Here is a 21,365-nt window from a genome sequence, read left to right on the forward strand (position 1 = left end):
ATCTCCCTCTCTCTCTCCAGGAGCTGGGGCTCCACTCATTTAGTACTGTGGGTTGAGAAACACATGCTTGATGATGGAACGAGATACTCAGTCTCCAACGAGGGTAAACTTCCATTTCAAAAAACCAGTAGAAATCAAACAAAAGGGGTCATTAGTCACGTTCCACTTCCACATCCCTCCTTGCTCTTTATCCACTCTCATTCTCACCCTTTCACTCATAACTCGTCTGCTTCCAGCTCTCTCTGCTCGTGCTTAGAAGCGACAATGACACAGCACGCCACTCTGATTACAAGGCTAAAAGACACAGACGGGGGAGTCAAACAAACAAGATGCACCACTAAAATCATCCTCGCTAAAATAGAAATGACATCTGTCAGATGCGGCTGTAATCCTGTTTGTGTCGAATGTGCTCTCTGACGAAGAAACGCGGCAGGCCGAAAATCCTGCTCGAACACAAAACAATATGAAAGACGTGCAGCGAACTGCCTCATTAAAGATGAAATTCTGCCATCTGTTTGCATTGGTCAACAAGATTAAAAAAAAAAAAAAAAAACAATAAACAAAACAAGACACGGGTGGGTGTTTAGGCAGGGATTTCATCCTGTCACTCTGCACACTCTGATAAGATGCTCGCCCTGTGTGTGCGTGTGTGTGTGCGTGTGTTGCTTTCACCAATAACCCACCTACTCAATCTAGCCATAAAAACATTACTTTCTCTTCTCCTGTCATCCTCCTCTTTTTCATCATCTCCCTCCTTTAACTAAGCTGATTAAAAGGCAACTCCCTCTCTCCATTTAACCCCCCCCCCCCCATACCTAACCCACAGCCCAACGGCAGCATGGGACGGCACGGAGCCCTAACCACTTTCTGCATGAATATTAAGTGCAGGATTTGTGTCGCGGGTTTGAAATTGGAAATCACAAGTTTGACTAATCAGCTTTGGAGGTTCCACATTGCGGGGTTTGTGTGGGAGTGTCTGTCTGTGTGTGCGTGCATATACATCTCGTCCCTCGTCTCCAGTGGCAACAGAGTCCCCACACACACATGCACACACACCCCAACCACCGCTGCCACTGATCCTGCTGCGAGTCAGAGTGCTTATTCAGTGCCTCAGCAGGGCCAAGCACCCCCCGTGCTTTACTGTATTCACTCCCACCCACCTCCCATTTAAAAAAGGGACCCAGAAATAGCCCAAGAGGCTATTAGGAAAAATACAGCCAGAGGAGGAGGAGGAAGCAGTAGGGGTTTACAGTCCAAAGCCATTCAAGGATACACTCCAGAGTCTCTCTCCTCCTTGTCATCCATCCTTCTCCTTTGCTCTCTCTGCCTCTCTTTGTTCTGATGAATCAGTGCTTTAGCGAACATGCTCATTACAGCTTGATAGCTGGGGCTTGTGCAGTATCCCTGGCAATGGTTGAAAATGGGGACGGAAGACAGATAAAGAGAGACAGAGTGGGAATTGTAGTGTAGGGAGTGGAAGAGTGCGACAGGGGAAAAAAAGGGGAGAAAAAGAATAAGAATGAATGGAGACTGAGAGAAAGGAACATTAATGAAGCAGAAAAGATCCCACGATGAGGGAGGGCAGGTGAAATGAAGGGGAAGGACATGGCATGAAAGACCACTTCAGGTCTCCTCACTGCAACTAATGTTATAATTCAAATTTTCTGCCTCTTTCCCCTTTCACCACCTTTTTTTTTTTATCATGATCATATTTAGAACATCTTTGTCTTGCACTATCTAAGAAATGGCATTATTAAGAGACAAGAGACTTCGCTTGCCTTAAATCACTTAAATAAACCACTTTAGCTTCGGGGCCTGGAGCTTTTGCTATCAATTTATGGTGTTCCATCTCCTCTGGGAAATGTACGGAGTTTTCTATGAAATGAAAATTATAGATAACATTCAAAGATATTAGTGATAAGAGCAATACTATACATTTTTTTTGTGCATTCTGAAAATGTCATGTAGAAAGGTTTTATTTTTCCTTTTAAAAAAAAAAAATCTGTGATGAATTTGGCTGCACTCATGACTAACCTGAATCTGTCTCCCCTGACGTTAATGTAAAACAGCTCGAGATACTTCAGGTATCATGACCAATGACGCATGTCTAACCTCTTTGTCTCACAGTTTATGATCTCACAGGACTGCCAGAATGATTCCATGGCTCTGACGATATGTGCCGTTAACATGATTCTGCTGTGAAACAGATGTCAGCTGAGATATGATGTGATTATGTAGATACACAGTGAGACAAATAGCATAACCACAGTTTAAACGTGATTCTACAACGCATACATTTTTATTGTGGATCCCCAGATTGCTGTGAGTCCAAACTGCCACATTTGTAAAGCTCTAAATAGGATGGATGATTTAGATACTTGATACTAGATTTCCAATAATGGAACTCACCATCAAGCTTCATCCCTGTTTGGTTAAAATCTATGTCCCAAATTCATAACACTGATTCGGCTGAATGTCACCTTAATGGGTAGTTGACTTGTATGCAACCAAAGCCTGCTCAAACTGAAAAACTCAGCACAGAGCAGATGGATTCTGACAGAGCAGATCTATTTATGGAGATTATTATGAGGAAAAGCATTATTAGGAAACATTATAGAAAACTGTAAAATAGTTAGCTAGTCAAGCTTCACTCAGATGCGAGAGATAAATCACAACTTCCTACAAAAGGTCATAAAAAAAAAGGTGTGAATTTTAATTGATGTCCCTGACTACCACTAAAATACGGCCATTATCCGTGGTGGAACTCACTGCAGGTCGGCCTGGCGGTGAGCCTTTGATGATAGCCATATAACTGCAGGATGGGGATTATTCTTTATGTTTAATCATGGCAGAGAAGACAAGTGTTTCTAGGATGGCGTCTCTCACTGGGACGCTTACAGACCATCAGCCATAAAAGCTGTAAAGCTGGAGGATAGCGGAGCAACGAGAGGCCGCAGTCACACATGTGTTTTTAAGTGGTAACAGCCAACAATAACACAACAATATTACACACTTAGAGATAAGGGAACAAAAGTGCCCATTGTGACTGAACAAAACTATTTCATATACAGCATTTTGGTTCAGCCGTGGCATTTAATGAGTGAAATCAAGGTCTCACTGGCAGACACTTGAAATTTTACTCAACACATGATAAAAATGAATATAAAGCTGAACATTTACTGTGTAATTCCAGACAAGAGGGCAATAAAGAGAAATAACCAAGCTTATTGCTAGAGACCAACATGACATTTGGTCTAATCAGTGAACCAATTCAATAAGTCTGACTAAGTTAAAATGCCTTTGCTTATTAACTTCCCAAGTAATTTCTTTTGGCACAAACAAACCCCACCCCACTGCAGTTAGCACAGTGGAAACTGAGGGATGCTAATGTGATTCCCTTGAAACAGCCTGCTTTTCTTTGAAAACAAGCCAGGCTGTGAGACCTTTGGCTCTGCAATGATCCATGATGACATCATGAGCCCATTACAGTGGTCCAACAAGGCTGTATGCTGCCATTACTCTGTAGCATGGGTCTAAGAGCATTTTTACAGGCATGCTGATGGCATTAGAAATGTCTGGTGGCCTCCACAGGGCTTTACCAGGTCCCACAGTGAGCTCAAACAGGTCTAGCTCAGGTGACCTAATGAAGCACTTGTCCCATTTTGCTAGAGGGGCCCTAAAGTCCAGTCTGGGCCCCATCAGTGCACTGAAACATATACGTACATAGAAGCCTCCAGGCTTTCCCTGGTGATTTCTTTTTTTTTTTCCATTCTACACATCTGGGACAACAGAGTAACAGTCAGGAAATGAGCCCCATGTTCACTCTATAACCACAGGTTATACACTTAGCTGACACGTATGAATACCTAATACTCCAGTTAGAAAAGAAGGTTGTAGCTGTCCAACAATATGGAGCCAGAGTTGTGATATGAATATGAAAATAAATAAAATAAAATGTATTTTATAAAGAAACCTGTTGGCCTACAGAGCCCTGCTGTCAAATCTTTTACTTGTACTATATGTGAGATACTGGAACAGAAACTAATTTGGTTGTAGGTCAACCATCGTTGAGCTGACACTTTTTTTTATTGTTTACAAATATAGAATATTTGTAACGCAGAAAAGTCAAAAATCAGACATTCATATGCAGCATTTTATTATTATTTCATATTATATTTATAATTCAGACACACCAGCCTAACATGCTGAATTAGAATGGAGCACCGTTCACAGTTACCTATAAAGACTGAATGTGAAGGCCGACGCTGCAAGACGTGGAATGGCAAATTCTCTCCAAAACTTCCAAAAAAGGCTTCACTGAATTTTCCTACAAACATCCCCCAAAAAAAATAATGGTGGCGTGCACTATTCAATACCTCCTCATGAGTCAATCTCAAATATTGGAAGAAGGCTTAAGACAGATGGAATGTGTCGCTGGCTGGTCGTGTGGATTTGGGACGTATTCACCCATTCAGCTCCCTGTAATTACAAAGGCTTTTGCTGAGATCCGATTTGCCACTGGAAGCTTGTTCAAGGCACGGGGATTGGAATGACAATGGCATGGAATGACAAAGGAATATGGATACTGCTCTTAAAATAGAGGGAACTAATGCTGCTCTGTGTTGAGTGCACCGGCTCACTGGCTCAGACATGGGCAAGGTAAATTTAATTATGTGCCCTGTACACACTGACCGGCTTTTGATTAGAATGAACTAACTCCTTGATACAGCTGCGACACTGGAACCACTTAGAAAACAGCATTTAGGACACACAACTAGACTTTTCTATTTATAATGACTGATTTCCATGACATCCTGACAAGCTAGTATTTACATTTTGATAAGGGATAAATAAACACTTGATAATAGACATTAGTTACTTTCCTGACATTCAGTTTTATCAATAGGAACTATGGTTTCAAATTCTGTTGGGTTCTTCTCTGCAATCAAGTTTAATTTCTTCTTTTTGCTCAGTTTTGCTTTTCTTTCTTCCTTCAGTTATATTTACAGTAAGAGGTGAAGCCTTTAACATCCTGTAACACCTTCACTACTTTCCAGTATAAAAGTGACTTCCTTGGTCCGACATCGCTGGCTCCAAACATCAGAGCACAGAAGGAAAATTTAGGCCCCTCAGCTGACACTGAGGTAACTTTTGCGTGTATCTATTTGTACACAGCTGAAGTGTGAGATGAAAATAAGGGAAGGATGAAGGATGAAGAGGCATGAGGAGTCATCTGCCTACTGACATGGTCCACAGTGCAAACCCACATGCGGCAGTCACCTGCCTCTCCATCACATTCCTCACCTGATCTATTTCTGGAGTGGCTGCGTGACAGCAGCGGGTAGCGGGAATGAAAGCAGTGATGCTGTGTTAGTGGAGAGGACCCATGATTAGTTCACAAAATTGGGTTATCTATCATTCGAAAACCAGAATTTCTCACAGAGATCTCCATAACAGGCACACGACGATGCATGTTATTTAATCAAAATGGATTTCTCAGTGATTGAATTCAGAGAGAAATATATTCCACATTTGCTAACAGCATGTTCTCTGAGTGCTTTCTCCCAATTAGTCGCTGTGACATTTTCAAAAAATAAATCATCGCATTTGTACTAAATTGTAGAGAAAAAAAAAACTTCCCAGGCCTGGCAAATGTCTGTCTATTTTGTGAATATCTCCACTGCGCCGTACAGTTGGGTACAGTGTCAGGCACTGGATGTCTTCAGGGGAATTTGGGAGGGATTATATCTCTATTTGTAGCTGGTGATTGCCAGGAATGGGATGCCCTCCAGTACTGATCAACAAACGCAACTTCAGCATCCTCTGGCCATATATGTACCCCTCTCCATCTTCACTTCCCATTTTCTCTGCTGGGGCACGCCTGCCTTATATGGCACACTCCCGTCTTTTCCTTTCATCTTCTTTTGAAAATTCATTAGATACTGTTTGCATGTCTTCCAGGCTTTGAAGGACATTGATGAAACACTGTATGCGCAACCTTAATCAGCTTGATCCACTTGATGTAGAGCTGAAGTGAGGTGGGTCTATATCTCTCTCACACTCCTGTCTTCCCTCTCTCTCTCTCTCTCTCTCTCGCTATGCTTTCAGGCTGTTTGCTTTCTTAAATGAATGTAATGGTACAAACGGAGGATAAATTGCCTTTCTGTGCGCTCCATCTCATCACATCCATCCCACAGGGCCCTTTCCAAAGTGGGAGGTTAAAAACAAAAGAAAAAAAAAAAAATGAAAACAGACCAGGAAAATAATTCACTTGCTTTGCCTGGGAGATACACGCTGCTATCTGTGTAGAACCCCCTGCGATAAGGCTGATGTGCATTTGGTGCATTAGGCCTCCTGCACTATCGCCGCCACACAGAGCAGGCTGGGAGAAAAGGGCAAAAAGTCGGTGCGTGAATGTGTGTCTGTGTATTAGACCTGCCCCCCCCCCATTTTGTAACCAATCTACAGGGTTTGCACGGGGCTTTTCCAAAGATACACGGGGACTGAAACATCTGAAATGCTTTAGCATATGCAGAGCATGTCCTGTAGATCCAGCTAACTGGCTGACTTGAGGATTCACCTGAGGGCTCATTTATTACACAGTCTGCTCTGTTAACAACAGCTAACATTTCAGATGAACAAGGGAAGGAGAAGGCACTACTTTATACATTTACTGAGACATTAATATCACAGCTACACATGGACAATCGGGGGAGGTCAGGCACAAAGAAAACATGCTTCCAAGGCTGTGGAAACAAAATGTGACACAGTCAGCAGTGACTTTTAAGTCCCTTTTAAATGGACCACAAGAGGTGAAGAAACCAGATACAGCTGTGATGCACCAACAAGTTAGTAAAATGTAATTAGTTACTGCTGATGTATGTGTCTCATCAAAGCAAACCGTTCCTTTATGCTAGTCATATCAATTTGACTCCCTTGGGGACAACAAGAAAATGTTATTAGAGACTTACGAGCTGTTATTAAAGTCTTAAAGCTGATGCAAAGGTCGTAAAATATTAATTTGTTTACCAATGAATTATTGAGAGGTAGGATTTAATCAAAGCTACAGATGTTGCAGTAAGAAAGTGCTGTTAATCTTGCTTTGATTGCATCTAAATGAAAATATAGACTATAAAAATCACAGAGACTGATTGTTGATTGTAGAGTTAATTACAGACGCCAAATAAGAGAGTAAACAATAAAAAAGTGATTACTTCAGACTGGTTCAGTAATCGTCTGATGGAGGGGGAGCACTGTCGTTCATGAGAACTTACTCTTCATCTGCATTACTCTAATAGAGTCATCCAGTGGTCCATTTAGACACTACAGCACATAACACAACTGAAGATTATGTGTCTCTGCTGGAATGTGACTGTTGTGTTTCCCCGTCCAAACACAACCCCTGACAGGGATACTGAAGAGCGAGACAAAATTAATAGTTTAAACAGTTGTGAGGATAAAAGCTGTACGAGCCCGTGGCTCTGAACAGAAAGGGGGGGGGGGTCTCAACATTTCCCACCTTAAAAGTCAACATCTTCAAACTTCAGAATAGTGAGGTGGGGAGGGGGGGGGGGGGGGGGGGGGGGTCTTCTTCTTTTGAGATGAAAAGCCTGACCTTTTATCAGCGGCAGAAAATGCATTAGCAGTCTCATAATTCGATCTGTAGACCATGCAAACTGGAGGTTTTGACTGAATTTTAGTGTGAAGACAGCAAGGAGAAAAACACCGCAGTGAGTGTTTCTTTAGTTGAGGCTCTTTGGGTTATTTTTCCTCTCTCTTTGCTGCTTGCTTGCCAAACTCTTCGGAGCTGCTGAGTTGCAGAGGACTTCAAGGGCTTTGCACAGCTGAGCTCTGTGAGCTCCATATTGTTTCCCCTCCCTCTCTGTCTCTCCCTGACTCTGTCTTACCCATGCTCTAAGGAGCTTTAGAAACTCAACTGGGTAATGGGAGCAGCAGTCAATCAAATTGCTCTTTCAAAGGTGATGTTTTGTTTCACGCCTGCTTCCCATAAACCCCACCGAGCCTGGCACCTGTCAGGTTGTCGTTCTGAAATGCAGCATCCAACGCCAGTCACCCAAACCACCCGGTCCCTCGGCAGATGGAGGGGTTGACTTGTCAGCCGCCTGTCGAGAAATGAGGTCATTCCATTTTGCTTGGTCTACCTTTTTTAATAAGGTGAACTTAAAACAATCTAAAAAGAAAACACTGTGTTCAGGTGTTTATGTCTCGCTCACTTTGTAAACGCCATAACAGCGCAAGCACAATTTGTGTTACGGGTTTTAGGGTGAAAAATAAGATTTACCTTTACTTTATATTAGGCGTTAACAAACCTGATCATAAATAAATCCTGGCTTTCTATTGGTGCCCTTCAGTTTTACTGAGCCTGACAGCATTGTCAAAACAGCACTGGAGCTGCCAGTTCTAATAACACGGAGGTTAGTAATAAATTGTCAAATGAGCTCTTGTTGTACCGTGATCTCACAGAGGAACAGTAAAACTCGATACGGCAGCACGCGCAGGATCTCTGGACGTCCACAGCAACCAGAGGTCCTCATATCTCTAAGGGTTTTATAGGCTCAGGTCTGACTCATTCCAACTTTACAGTCACAGTGACCTTCCCATTAGAGCTCCATTACCTAAGGTCTATTAGAGAGGGGGAAGCGTACCCAGGCTATTTTTCCAGATGTGGCCTCGTCATACAAACTGCAGTAGATAAACAAGTATGCAGCTTTGTAAGTCTTGCAGAGTTATGGGTGAATTAAGGCATAAAATCAAAGTGCTTGTATCTAAACACAAGCAGCAAAAACTAGTCATAGATGCAAAGCCATGATCTACATAAAATGGCAACTGCAAGCAGTTGGACCTCACTACCTCTAAAAAAAAACCAGAACCCAACACACACCAAAGGGCCTCGAAGAAGCTCTACTTAGTTGACTGACGCTAAAGAAACGTCTTCTATCTGACTAAAAACCTTTGCTATAATGACGGCAAAAATTAGTTCCCACTGGTAAACATACCAGTGCATCCTGGTCCCAGATGTTCCCCAGGTTAGCGACGCACACGCACCTGACCAGCCACGTGATGTAAAAGAAAACGTGAATAATCAGACCAGGCCACCTTTTTCCATCGCTCCGTGGTCCAGTTCTGATGCTCACATGCCCATTGGTGGTGCTTTTTGTGGTGGTCTGTAACATTGCAGCCCCAAACACAAACTGCAATGCACTGAGCTACAGTAGCTCATCTGTTGGATGGAACCACACGGGCCAGCCTTCACTTCCTATGTGCATCAGTGAGCTTTGGCCACCCATAACCTTGTTGTTGGTTCCCCACTGTTCCTTCCTAGGACCACTTTTGGCAGATACTGACCACTGCAGACCGGGAACACCCCACAAGAGCTGGAGTTTTGGAGATGCTCTGACTCAGTCATGTAGCAATCTGGCTCTTGTCAAACTCGCTCAAATCCTCACACTTACCCATTTTTCCTGCTTCTAACACTTTAACTTTGAGGGCAAAATGCTCATTTGCTCTCCAATATATCCCACCCACTAACAGGTGCTATTATGAAGAGATAATCAGTGTTATCCACATCACCTGTCAGTGATCATAACGTGATGCCTGATTATGTATAATAGTTTTTACTTTGCTGTAAGGCCACAAATGGTCACAGTTAAACTGCTGAGTTACAATCTTCTTATGGAATATCCATTTTCACTGCATATATGCAAAGTCATCATTCCTGCATGGCATGACATGCACTTGTCTTCAAAATTACTTTATTTCATAGAAGTTGTATACCGCTACACACTCCAGACTCTTTTCATTATAAAGTGCAGAGGGTCATGTGGTGGAAATTGATCAGATGAAAAGCCAATGACAAGGTGGGTTTTTTTTTTTATTTGTGTTGCAGTTCCTGCTCTTAGATCTCTGACCACAGACCTTAAATCTACCAGAATATAACTCAAACAACCCAGTAAAATAGGATCATTAATCTGTCGCTTTGATCAGAGTATGTTTCTCCAGGGCCTCCTCAGAAGGAAGTAACAGTATCCCAGTCGGGGTTAAATGCTACTCATTCTTCTCTTTCATACCGAAAGCTGACTGACAGCCAAGAATACGCAGAGTTCAATGCATCAGGATTAAAAAGTGAAGAAAGTATAAGTCAGATAATTGCAAGGTAAATCAAAAGTTCTCGGTCCAATCTTCTTCTCTTGATACATGGATTAGTCAGAAATGATTGTAAATTCTGTTGTGTCGACGCTCTATTCTTGACAATGAAAGTTCCATTAAGTTTAATTTAGAAATGCAAATGACTGTTTATGTTTGTTATGATAGACAAGTGACAGGAGTCTTGAAATGTGAATGTGTTTCAAACTCCTTTTTGCAAATTGCAAATGGAAAGCCTCTGAGCGAAATAAGTACCAGAGAATATTACTATTCTCAAAGGCAGCAAGACAAATATTACAGGCGTTCAGCTGGGCTGGAATACACAAGATATGCAAAGCAGCGGGAGGTGCAAAACACAAATGCATTGTTGAACATGTAGTGCATATTTCCAATCAATTCACAACCTTCACAACGTGTGATCTCATCCCTGCAAATAAAAATCCGTACTGTTCTATCAGTACTCAAGGCTCAGACCCCAAACTTACTATAAGCTTGGATTGATAATTAACATGCAACACTGAGCAGTAGATGCTGAAAGAAACATGAGGGTGAACGCCCAGTCTTTCCAAAACGCTGCTATAACAAGAGAAAAGAGGAAGATAAGACAAGAGAGTTTGACTTGTAAATAGTTAAATATATTAATAATCCAATTTGAAGAGTATTATACCAGATTTAAGATTAGAAATACAATAGAAATATAAAACTGCTTCCAGATGGCCAGATGAAATTTGAGAGAAATCTGAAGACAAAACAAAAAAAACCAAGCACAACCATCTGAGAAATTATTCTTAAAAAGTCGTTGCAAAGTAACAAAGCAGTCTGTTGACAGTCAGACCCATCATACAGGGAGACAACTGCTTTCTCTGGAAATAAAACAGCAGATTGTTAGTGAAATTTGCTTTGGCGATTAAGCAGAAAAAGCCTTTCACGAGGTTGTCTCATTAAGGCTTTCATACTGTATCCCTGAGCATCTCGAGTGTTTCGCTAACCTTCTTGTGATGTGACTATAGTCAATGAAAACCCTCTGAAACATTCTTCATTCAGCTGGAGACCAGGCCGACCATAGACGTTTATAGTTGCTGTAGTTGCTATGAGTACAAAAACACTACCTGTTGAAACACCATGAGATAACAGTAACTTTAGACATATGGATGGATCGATGGCCTTCATTCACAGCCGTGGATGTGTAAGGCGCATGCTGTGATTGATTAAATCCAGTGTCACAGGTGCCAGACAACCCCGTCATTTCCACTGTTACTCTTATGGGAGGGGCACAGGGAGGTGCTCGGCCTTCGTAACACGCTCTAAAAGCTGATTTCGACTTCTACGGCGAATCGTGGTAGAATCTACAACATAACCTACGCAAATGGCCGACACCTCTGCCAGCATTCGTGCTTGTGTGTTGTGCATTATGTGTTAATTAGTTAATTACCTTGTGGTTGTTTCCCAGTGTTTTATATACAGTGCTATCCACAAGAGAAACAAATAAAATGCTGGGATTTCCCCCCTCCTCCTGAGACCCCGCTCTTTGCTGTGGTCAGATTTTTTTTTTTTTTTTTTAATGGAGGCAAATGTGTGCCTGAAGTGTTTCCACTTCTTTATTCTGAAACTATCAATCTGTGAGTCGTTATCCTGTGGCTATGATTACTATGCATTATACCGATGTGATGGCAATTATTCTCTCACTGATCCATTCAAAGGCTGCAGGTAAGAAGTAGCCAGAAATGCATAGGCAGAATCTAAGGTACTAAACAGGCCAATCACTATAGCTGCAGGCTGCATCAACACGACGTGCGGTTAGGTTTCCAGGTAGGTGTACGTAAGGTCATGGTGTAGGGTAGGGCTTAGGCTTTCAGAGGGATTTGCGGTTATGACATAGATTTAACACAGAAGCACAAATCCTCTGTAACACATACATCGCAGCCTAGTGCCTAGAAGCTAAAGGTCACAAGCCCCCAGATGACAGTTCACTCAGGTCAATCACAGAATGTGGGAATTATCCAGTCCCCTAAGGTTATGGGAACCATGAGAGTAGTGGAGTCCTGGCCACTATGAATAACCTAGAAGAAATCTGCACATTCATTCAACATCAGATTGATTTACAGTGCTGACTGCTGGGCAAAGTCGATTGCTAAACACACAGTATGATTTGTGATGATTTGTCCCACAAGGCATTCTTTTCCACAAAAAAAAAAAAGAAAAAGAAAAGAATCACAGCAACAAATTAAAATACACACACCCACATACACACACCCACATACACACACACACACACACTCAAAACACCTTAAGATTGGAGGGCAACACTGGCTTTACATTGGATTTTTGGCACTTGTTAGCACAGTAGTATCAAACTAAAGCTCTGCACGGCATCATCTTCACATTAAGTATTTGTATTAACATGAGCATCTTTCCTTTGTCTAGGAAGCTGATATAATGTGACTGTCAGAGGTCAGGGAGTATTACCTGCGATCCAAGAATAATGGGGAAAAAAAAAGAGAGAATGCTTGATGTGGAATTCTAACACAGAGAATTACTGATAATCTCTTGTTCTTTTTCCTAGGTGCTTGCATGGGGGGAATGTCTTGTGGGACAGAGCACACAATAAAATCCTGTGTGAAATTCATTGTTTTTCTGCAAATTATGTGTCACCCATGACAAGCAAAAGTGAGCAAATACAATCACATTACCGTGTATACATTATAGATGAGGCGTAAATGTTGCAGAGCACAAGCAGTTGCAAGGCACAGAGCTAGTTAGTGTCATTTGAATGAACAAGAAAAGGTAGAGAGTTAAAAAGCACTTTGGATATGTATGCATGAACACCTGTGTATGGATTTTTTTTTTTTTTTTTTTTTTTTGAGGCCGGGGGGGGTCTCTCTACCTGTCTGGAGCTGCAGGACGTCCATTACGAGGCTTGTTGACCTGGGCGTACAGTGTCTCCAGGGGAGGACCGTTGTCATGAAGGCTCAAGGAAGCGCGTGGACTGTGAGGACTCTGGGGAAGATGGTAGGGGTGGCTGTAAGGATCCATGCTGCTGCTGTCTATTGAAGAGGCTAACGATCCAATGCCAGCATAGGTATGGTCGTCATCTGAGCTGAAGGTGCGGCTGACAACATCTTGGATCTCTGCGTATTCCCTCTCTTTGGCCTGCTTCTCACGAAGTTCCCGTGTCTTGGCCTGTATTCTGTCATAAACACATTGATGATAAAATGTCAGGCTGGTGTTCTCACTTTAAAATGGTGCACAAAAATGAAAAAAGAAATGTCAGACAAATGGTATAATATTTAAGGATTTAGCTGTTTTGGGTTATTTAAAACGGAGATGATAATCCCGCTTCTCCTTGCTTTTGTCTCTGGGTAAAATTGTACATCTGACTACTTTAAGAAACTGCAGGAAAAAAAAAGATCTAATATTAACTGTTTCTTGAAAAAAGGCACTGTTTATTTGAATGTCTCCCAAAGCAGCCTATTTAAATCTTGTTCAGAGGATTTTTATTATTATTATTTAATTTTCCTTGTGACTAAAGCAAATATGAGACACAAATTTGTAAATGTGCATGTGATAATGCATGAAGAATACACATATCAGTAGGTAAAGAAACAGATATTTGATGGTAATTGAGATACTTCATCATAAATATAATAAGGAAGTAACAAGATAAGGAGACGGGGTTAAAAAATACTGCATTAATCCTTCACAGTTTCAGAAAGTCTTACAGTAGACTTTCAACTTTTACTCTCACATATTGATCAGTCCAGACTTGAAAAGAGGAGACCTCTAAAGTGGCTTTCTTCTCCTGTGTAACAGAATAAGAATAGAGAGCAATGTGTCCATTTCTAGTGAATATGCAGCTTTCCATGAGCTGTTAGAAGCCCAAGATGACTGTACTGATCTTATCCTTCAGGCCTTCTAACAAGATAAGGTAGTCAGGCCTCCTCTATGTCCTTCCTGCCCCTTCCTTCCCCTCCATGCTGTTGCTCTCCCCAGGATCACTTCCACACAACAGCCCCTTTAACAGGGCTTTCCTGTGTCAGAGAATGGTTCCATGTGAATGCCCATCTGTCTGCAGCTAACAAGGCTCAGTCAGGGTGCTGTATGGGAGCTTGCTTTGCAGGAGCAGAGGGGTGTACAGTGAAGTGAAGAGAGGAAAGGGGTGAGGACAGGAGAAGGAGGGAGTGCACCTCCCACTGCGGTGACCCTGGCAGCAGTCACTAGACTGCTCACTGGTTCCAGATGTTGCATATGCTGTAGGGTAACCCACTCATCCACACACATGAATACAAGCACGCTACCTCCCACCAGTGCTCCACTTCTCTCTTACCTCAGGTCATAACTGACCTCTGACCTCCCCCCCTGCTGTGCCTCACAGATGATTGGCAGGTTTTGAGCAGAGCTAGAATCCCCCCTAGAAGTCTCTGTCTCATGTCTGTGTATTTTAATAACAGTAATCACATTTCAAACAATCACCATTTTTCAGTGACGGATTAACCCAATTCCCACATCCAGCCCTTGTTTATTTTTAGCTGTCCAAAATCCCATTTTCTCAGCATTATCTGCAGAATGAGATTTTGATGGAGTCCTGATGCAATGCTGCATGATGTGCAGTCATCTATAAAGCCTTGAAGCAGATTTTGGTGTATTCTCGCATTGTTGTGTACGAAGTAAACAATGAAAATGATCGGCTCAGTTGTGCTGAGCTGAGGCTGCCACGCTTTTGCTTGTGTAGTCAAAAGTAGAGGCTAAGCAAAGGGGGGGGGGGGGGGGACACTAATTCCCCAAAGCCTTTTCACCTGCCATCTGGGCTGAAGTGATGTCAGATCTCTGCCAGGAAGGACCAGACAATGATGTTACCACAGGTTCACGGAAGTCCACTGGGATCTCACGACCCTCTGGCGTTTTATGGACTAATCAGATTCATAAAAACGGTAATATTGACATTTGGGATGAGATAATGGCTGGGGCTAGACTGGCGACATCAAGCTGAAAGAAAGAGACTTCTCTCGCAGGCCTCAGGGGTCTGGCATGGATAAGGCTAATAGGTGCATTTCAATAAAGCAATATTAACAAGCAAAAATGGCAAAGTTATGAGTCATGCTGCTGCTAGTGGCTTTATTACAGCTGCATCCCTTCTGTGTTGTAACGTTGTTGCTTTTTTGATCATTTCATCAGAGCGTATTCTTAGTTTTTCAATGGGAGAAGTCATGGCTCATTTGGTTGAGGAAAAAAAATGGCCTGTGAGCTTTAGGAGAAACCGTATCAGCGATCCAAAGCCGTCGCTCTGCCGTCAAAGGCAAAACAAACCTTTTGGATGTCAGACAGAAATGCTGGGTTATCATTTGGTGGTAACTTTTCATCTCTGACCAGGTGGCGGTGGCTTTTCTTTGTGCCAAAGTGGAGACTTGAATGCTACATTTCAAATATGGCAGCTTTTGAAGGGCACAAAAATGAAACTACTAGAAATTTAAAAAGTGCATTAATACACATTTGCAAGACATTCACGGTACCCAGAGGTAAAACCATATCGGCTTTGGATACTCCTTGACTTATGCTGATATTTAGCACCACTGTGCGCTTCAAATTTGTAGCTTCAAGTAAAATGTCATATAAACCTATTTCACAGTAGGCATAGTAGATAAACACAGGTGTTGCTAATCACACTAATTAAGACTCTGCACTAAACAGAAGATAATCTTCATTAACGCCATTGGGAACACCTGTGTTTACTTATATTTCATGTAAAATGGCTGCTATGAAAGAGTTATTCTGCCATAAAATTCTGTAAATGTTTTCATCATTTCATTTTAGGGTTTTTTTTTTTTTTTTAAACCAAATATGCAAAAGAGGCAATACAAACTAACATCGGTGACCATGGTCAAAATGATACCTGCTAGTAGCTGTGTTATATTTGCTGTTAAATTGGCTTATGATATAAAGAACATTGGTTCAGAGTGTAGCGGTTTGTGCTTTAGCGGTTCAGAAAATGTAACAGTGAGTTCACCTAAATGTCAGAATCACTGTGGTGTAAGGCAAAATTTGAGAAAAAGCCACTTTTGCCTGGACATAACCAGAAGCTTGGAAGCCATTTTTCTGCTCTCTAATATGCTCATTAGCCCAAAACCTCACACACCTGCTAACTGCATTTTGTGGGCAACCTGTGACTGCTGCTCTACCTCCAGGTCCTCTCATTCTCCCTTCTCCTCAGAGACCACCCCTGCACTGTGCTGTATATACTCCATTAGCCAATTAATGGCCCAGCATGTTAACATTGAGGAAAGTGCTGCCCACACTAAACAGATTATTACTATCACATTATTATAGCCCCAATTACCAGCCCTTCTCCTCCCCTCTCTGCTCTTCTTTCCAGATCCTGTCTTTTAGTTGAGGGGCGCTGTGGCTTTTAATGCAGTCGGCTGTGGGAGATTTTATCTTTAAGAAGGGTGTGATCAAACTGTAGCTCTGCTATTAGATTTTTATTTTACATATGCTGGTGAAACAATCTGTTTATCCCAGGAGTGTCACTGTACGTTTACGCCTTTTGAATATAATGCAATGCTTACTTGCTTCATAGCAGTGAAATAGTGGAAAGCAGTGGTGGACAGTAACGAAGTACAAATACTTCACTACTGTACTTAAGTAGATTTTTCAGGTATCTGTACTTTACTTAAGTATTTATATTTCTGACAACTTTTTACTTTTACTCACTACATTTTTACACAAGTATGTGTACTTCCTACTTCTTACATTTTCAAAACAAGCTCGTTACTTTATTTTTAACACATCTGAGAAACGTTTGCATTTCCGGTCAGTGCGGGAGGCGGCTCCTGATTGTGAGCGGTTTTTTCTTGGAAGTCGCAACAACAGGATGGGCGGGAGGGAACTTTATAGAGGCTGCACGCCGGAACGGTGAGGAAAATAAATGACAGAAAACGTAAAGGACAAAAAAAAAGTGTGTGCAGTTTTGTCATACAGTGTGTCTGCTAGCTAAAAGAACAGCTGCTGTATTTTAAGGGAGAGCAAAGAATGAGCAATAAGTTCACTCAGATGGAGGAAGATGTAAGAAAGAGGTAGAAACGTCCTCCAAGGAGCTACTTTTACTTTCTTACTTTGAGTAGATTTCAGAGCCTGTACTTTTTTACTTTTACTTGAGTACAGAAGTTGAACCAGTACTTCAACTTTTACCAGAGTAGTTTTTAACACAAGTACTCGTACTTCTACTTAAGTACAGAATGTCAGTACTTTGGCCACCACTGGTGGAAAGGCATTTCCTGCTGGTGAACAGACAGTCTAGACAGTCTAATGCGGAGGCTTTCAGGGCAGTTAAAGTTCAGTCCCTAATCCACTGACTGACCGTGTGTTCAGGAAAATTACGTGTCAGCCAGATGACGCTGCTCTTCCTTTAACATCTCAGCTTTTTTTTTTCTGCTCTCCCTCTTATTCTTCTTGTCAAACCACATGTTCGCGCCAGCTAAAGCTGGATTTGTAATGATACTGTTACTATTAACTGAATAGCAATGAAAGAGTGCCATGCAAAGCAATTATTTTAACGCATCGCGTTGGCAGCGAGAGACAGAGAGAGTCCTGGTGTGAACTGGTAGCAACATGTCAGCTCGAGTCCTTTCTCTCCAAGCTGAATGAATCTCATTGTTAATCCAACAGTGCTGTTGTTTGGACCAACAAAGCAAGCAGACTCCTTCTCCATATGTTTGTCAATCTTTAATCTACCCCAAAGGATGCAAGGAGGAGATGGAGAGGGGGGGGGGCGTTGGAGGGTGTCTGTCTTAACTCTCCGACATTCATTTTGAAGTCAGCAGACTTGGAAGTTTGAAACATGCCTCTTCAATATGCATTGTTACCACGCTGGATGAAACAGAATGTATTTGCTGTCTTACTTTCTCATCCAGCCGCCTTGAATAGATTTTTCTTTTCAATACTCCCTCATCAAAACACGTTGTGTTATTCTGAAGTGCAGATGGAGGGCAGCATACATCTGAATCTAATCAAAGTGCAGTAAGTGACTCTGCATGCAGCTGCCTGTGCAGAAACGCACAGCTCTGATAGCACATCTCTTCGGTTGACACTTGGCCCGTAACATTGTAATACAATCACGGAGATAACTGTTCAAGTTTGCTGGTGCTGATTCACAGTGTTAATAATCACATTAACTTGCTGTAGGTATCAATATAATTACAAAAGTAATCACACTTCCCAATCAGCCAGTTGGAGCTTCCTTTGAACTCGCTATGCAAATGAGGCTCAAATAGGATACTGAAATAATTAGATGGTTTGGCAAAATGGGGCGATATTACTGGTGCTGCAATCACCAGGAAAAAAATGGAAGAAGAAGAACTTCAAAGGAAAGGATCTTCATTTGGTGGGACAAAGTATCTTAAAGCTGATCAACATATAAAAGGACTTCTCTTTTGTTAAATAAAAGAGCAAATTATCACACCTAACCCAGGTTTGCTGTTGGTCTGAAGTGAATTGTGCTGACTATTTCAGAAACAGAGGTGAGGTTTTGTTTGTCTAAGAGTCAGCAGGAAGTCTAACAACAAACAAGAGGAAGCAGGTCACTGTCCAGGAAAAAAGGAGAAAAAAAGGAAAACACAGATATAGTCTGCTGTGTTGTGGGGAGCGGGAACAAGGAGAGTGGCACTGGAGTGCTGGCCACTGATTAGAAGCCAAGCGGAGCCGAGCAGATAAGAGAGAACGGACATCATAATCAGCAGCTGCAGAGAAAGACAGAGAAAATGGAGTTGAGTCCAAGAAGAAAATGAAGGAAGAGCATTGTCAGGTTGGCTTTGTGCACTTCCAACTTTGGCCAAGAAAATATAGTTTCAGGGCTAACATGTGCAGAGATAAGTCAGAGGCTGATAGAAGCTCCATCAGCACCACCAGAACTATGTTTCTTTCTACGCCGTTCCCCCACGGCTGTGCATGAACGAGAGCCACAGCCACCAAGGGTCCAATCAGAGTTTGATGTTTCCACAATATGAGCCAATCAGATAGAACTGTGTTAGACACTGTCCAAAGGCAAAAACAAAAAAAACAGAATAATGGGTGCCTCTGCTGAGCTGAACATAGATTCATATCAGCCTAACCACAGGTTATAATGATGCCTTGATGAGACATGAACAGCCAATCACAGGACCTGTATAAAATCTGCCAGATTTTTTTTTTTTTTTTTGCAAAACAAATGTAGCTCTTTATCAAGAGGGTCCACTGCGATGCACTCCAGTAATGAAGTCAAAATTTTATGTACTCTCTTCTCCATCATTTTCAGTCCATAAGAGGCTGGCAAGATATACATGGAGGAGAACAGCTTTATGCAAAATAAATGGATTGTATCAGTGAGGAGCGTAGGCCAAAAATACACTGCATGAATCACATCAAGGTCAGAGTTTTAAATATATGACCATAGCTACCTTATTGCAGGGTAAAAGGGGCAGGCTTTATGAATTAATCTGTTTCACCTCTTCAGTGACTCCTATTTTGAATCACTAAAAGCCGCTGTCAAATCTGTCTGCTCGTATTAATGATAGCGAATGTCAGCTGAGCTGGGAGTCTGGCTGCGGCCCATCTCAGGTCGTGGTGACACACAGAGCCGGCTGACGATTGCCAGCTCCGGAAGCCCGGTATGGTCTGATCCATAATTTCATAAAAGCACTCTGAAATGCCCCGTCTCAGTGTCAGCAATGCAATCAATCACACCATGCGCCTTACACATTAGATCTACGACAATCAAATGTAGCACCTTGGGAGTGTAATACAGTAGTGCTACGAGAAAAATACAAGAAGTAATGGATTCCTGAGCTGTCACCCTACTGAACCCAGATGCTTTGAATATCGACTTGGCTTCATGGCAGGTTGGTTTATTATTGCCAACCACAATTTCCCTCAGGATCCCCTTTCCATTAACTGAGGGACAATCCTGGTCTGCCTGAGTGATGGGATTTGGGAACAGGTACAAAAGGAAAGAATTAGGCTGCTCTCCTGCAGAGGAAGCTGGGATTGGAGCTCACACATGCAGAACGGACACAAACAAGACAGGGAATGAGAATGTGCTGCAAGACAAAGCAGCAGACAAAGAATTGGGAGACAGCTGTGAAAGAAAAGGAGTAGGACCGGATTTACGGTAAATAATGTCTGTGTGTTTGGATGGAGGTGTGGGAGGGCATGTACTCTACATATCTCATGCCCACTACCGGTCTGTGTTGATTCCGCTGCTTAGCATGACAGCTCTTTGGGGGCTGCTCAAAGAAGAAAGATCTGGATGGAGCACCAGACCCACCGGTCTCCAGGGCACACTGAGAGAAATGTGTTGGGCCCTCATCCAGAGGGGCCCGCACCATCAATGGAGAGAACCTCCATTGCAAGTTCTAGCTGAATACCAAAAAGGAATGAGCTACAGCTTTTTGAGGAAGGCCTCCAGATGTTCCTTTCAGCTGGGAAGAGGGCCTTTGTGACATTTGCTTTTGTGCGTGCGCGCACACTTGTTTGTGCATTTTCGACAGCCATCCATCCTTCTCTTCCTTCGCTGTGAGAGCGAGTGCTATCAAATCCTATTGTTTCTATTCAATTAGCTGCCATTACCAACGGCAGTTTGATTACTGAGTTCATTTGGCTGTTGGAGAACAATGGAGACAGCAAGCTGTCTTTTTATTCACCCTGCCACTAATATTGTCTACCCCGCTGGAGTGAATTAAATGGGGCTTGTCTGTGAGGGATGAGGCGTACGCAGCAAAACCAATGCCTTGCCTGATTCTTTTGGATGTCCTGATGTCCACAATGCCAGAGGACAGAGAGCCAAAAGAGGAGGATAAAAAGGAACAGTGTATTCTTGAGCGATTAACAACCTGGGCGTGCTGCAGGAGAAGACAAATGGTGAGCTACATCGATTTCGCTATTACAATGAGCACTATTCAATCACGCTAAATCCACAGGGGCCTAAGAGCACCATTAGGAGGTCAGCGCCTCTGAATGGCACAGGCAACAACAATCCATAAATGATCTATTTAATGTACTGATATAAAAGAAGGGGGCATTTCACAAATTGACATCGGAGTGCTTTCCCAGAATTTCCCAACCTTGCTCCGCAATTTTGTTAATTAGGTAGTTTGCTAATTTTCCAGTAACCACTTTTTTTTTTTTTCCTTTCTCCTTTGTTTAGCTTGAAGTTGGAGTTCTGGTTGAGCACCCTC

General features: G+C 42.3%; 1 protein-coding gene across 3 annotated transcripts in view; it reads right to left on the reverse strand.

Moving 5' to 3' along the window:
- The window catches only part of pard3aa (par-3 family cell polarity regulator alpha, a), a 315,863-nt gene that overhangs the window by 50,563 nt on the left and 243,935 nt on the right, over window positions 1-21,365 (reverse strand). For all 3 annotated transcript variants that reach the window (XM_030756195.1, XM_030756194.1, XM_030756193.1), the window contains one exon: window positions 13,049-13,351. In XM_030756195.1, coding sequence (XP_030612055.1) covers window positions 13,049-13,351 — 303 coding nt within the window. The remainder of the gene's footprint in view (window positions 1-13,048; window positions 13,352-21,365) is intronic.

Source organism: Archocentrus centrarchus, chromosome 20, assembly GCF_007364275.1.
Source record: "Archocentrus centrarchus isolate MPI-CPG fArcCen1 chromosome 20, fArcCen1, whole genome shotgun sequence".
NCBI lineage: Eukaryota > Metazoa > Chordata > Actinopteri > Cichliformes > Cichlidae > Archocentrus > Archocentrus centrarchus.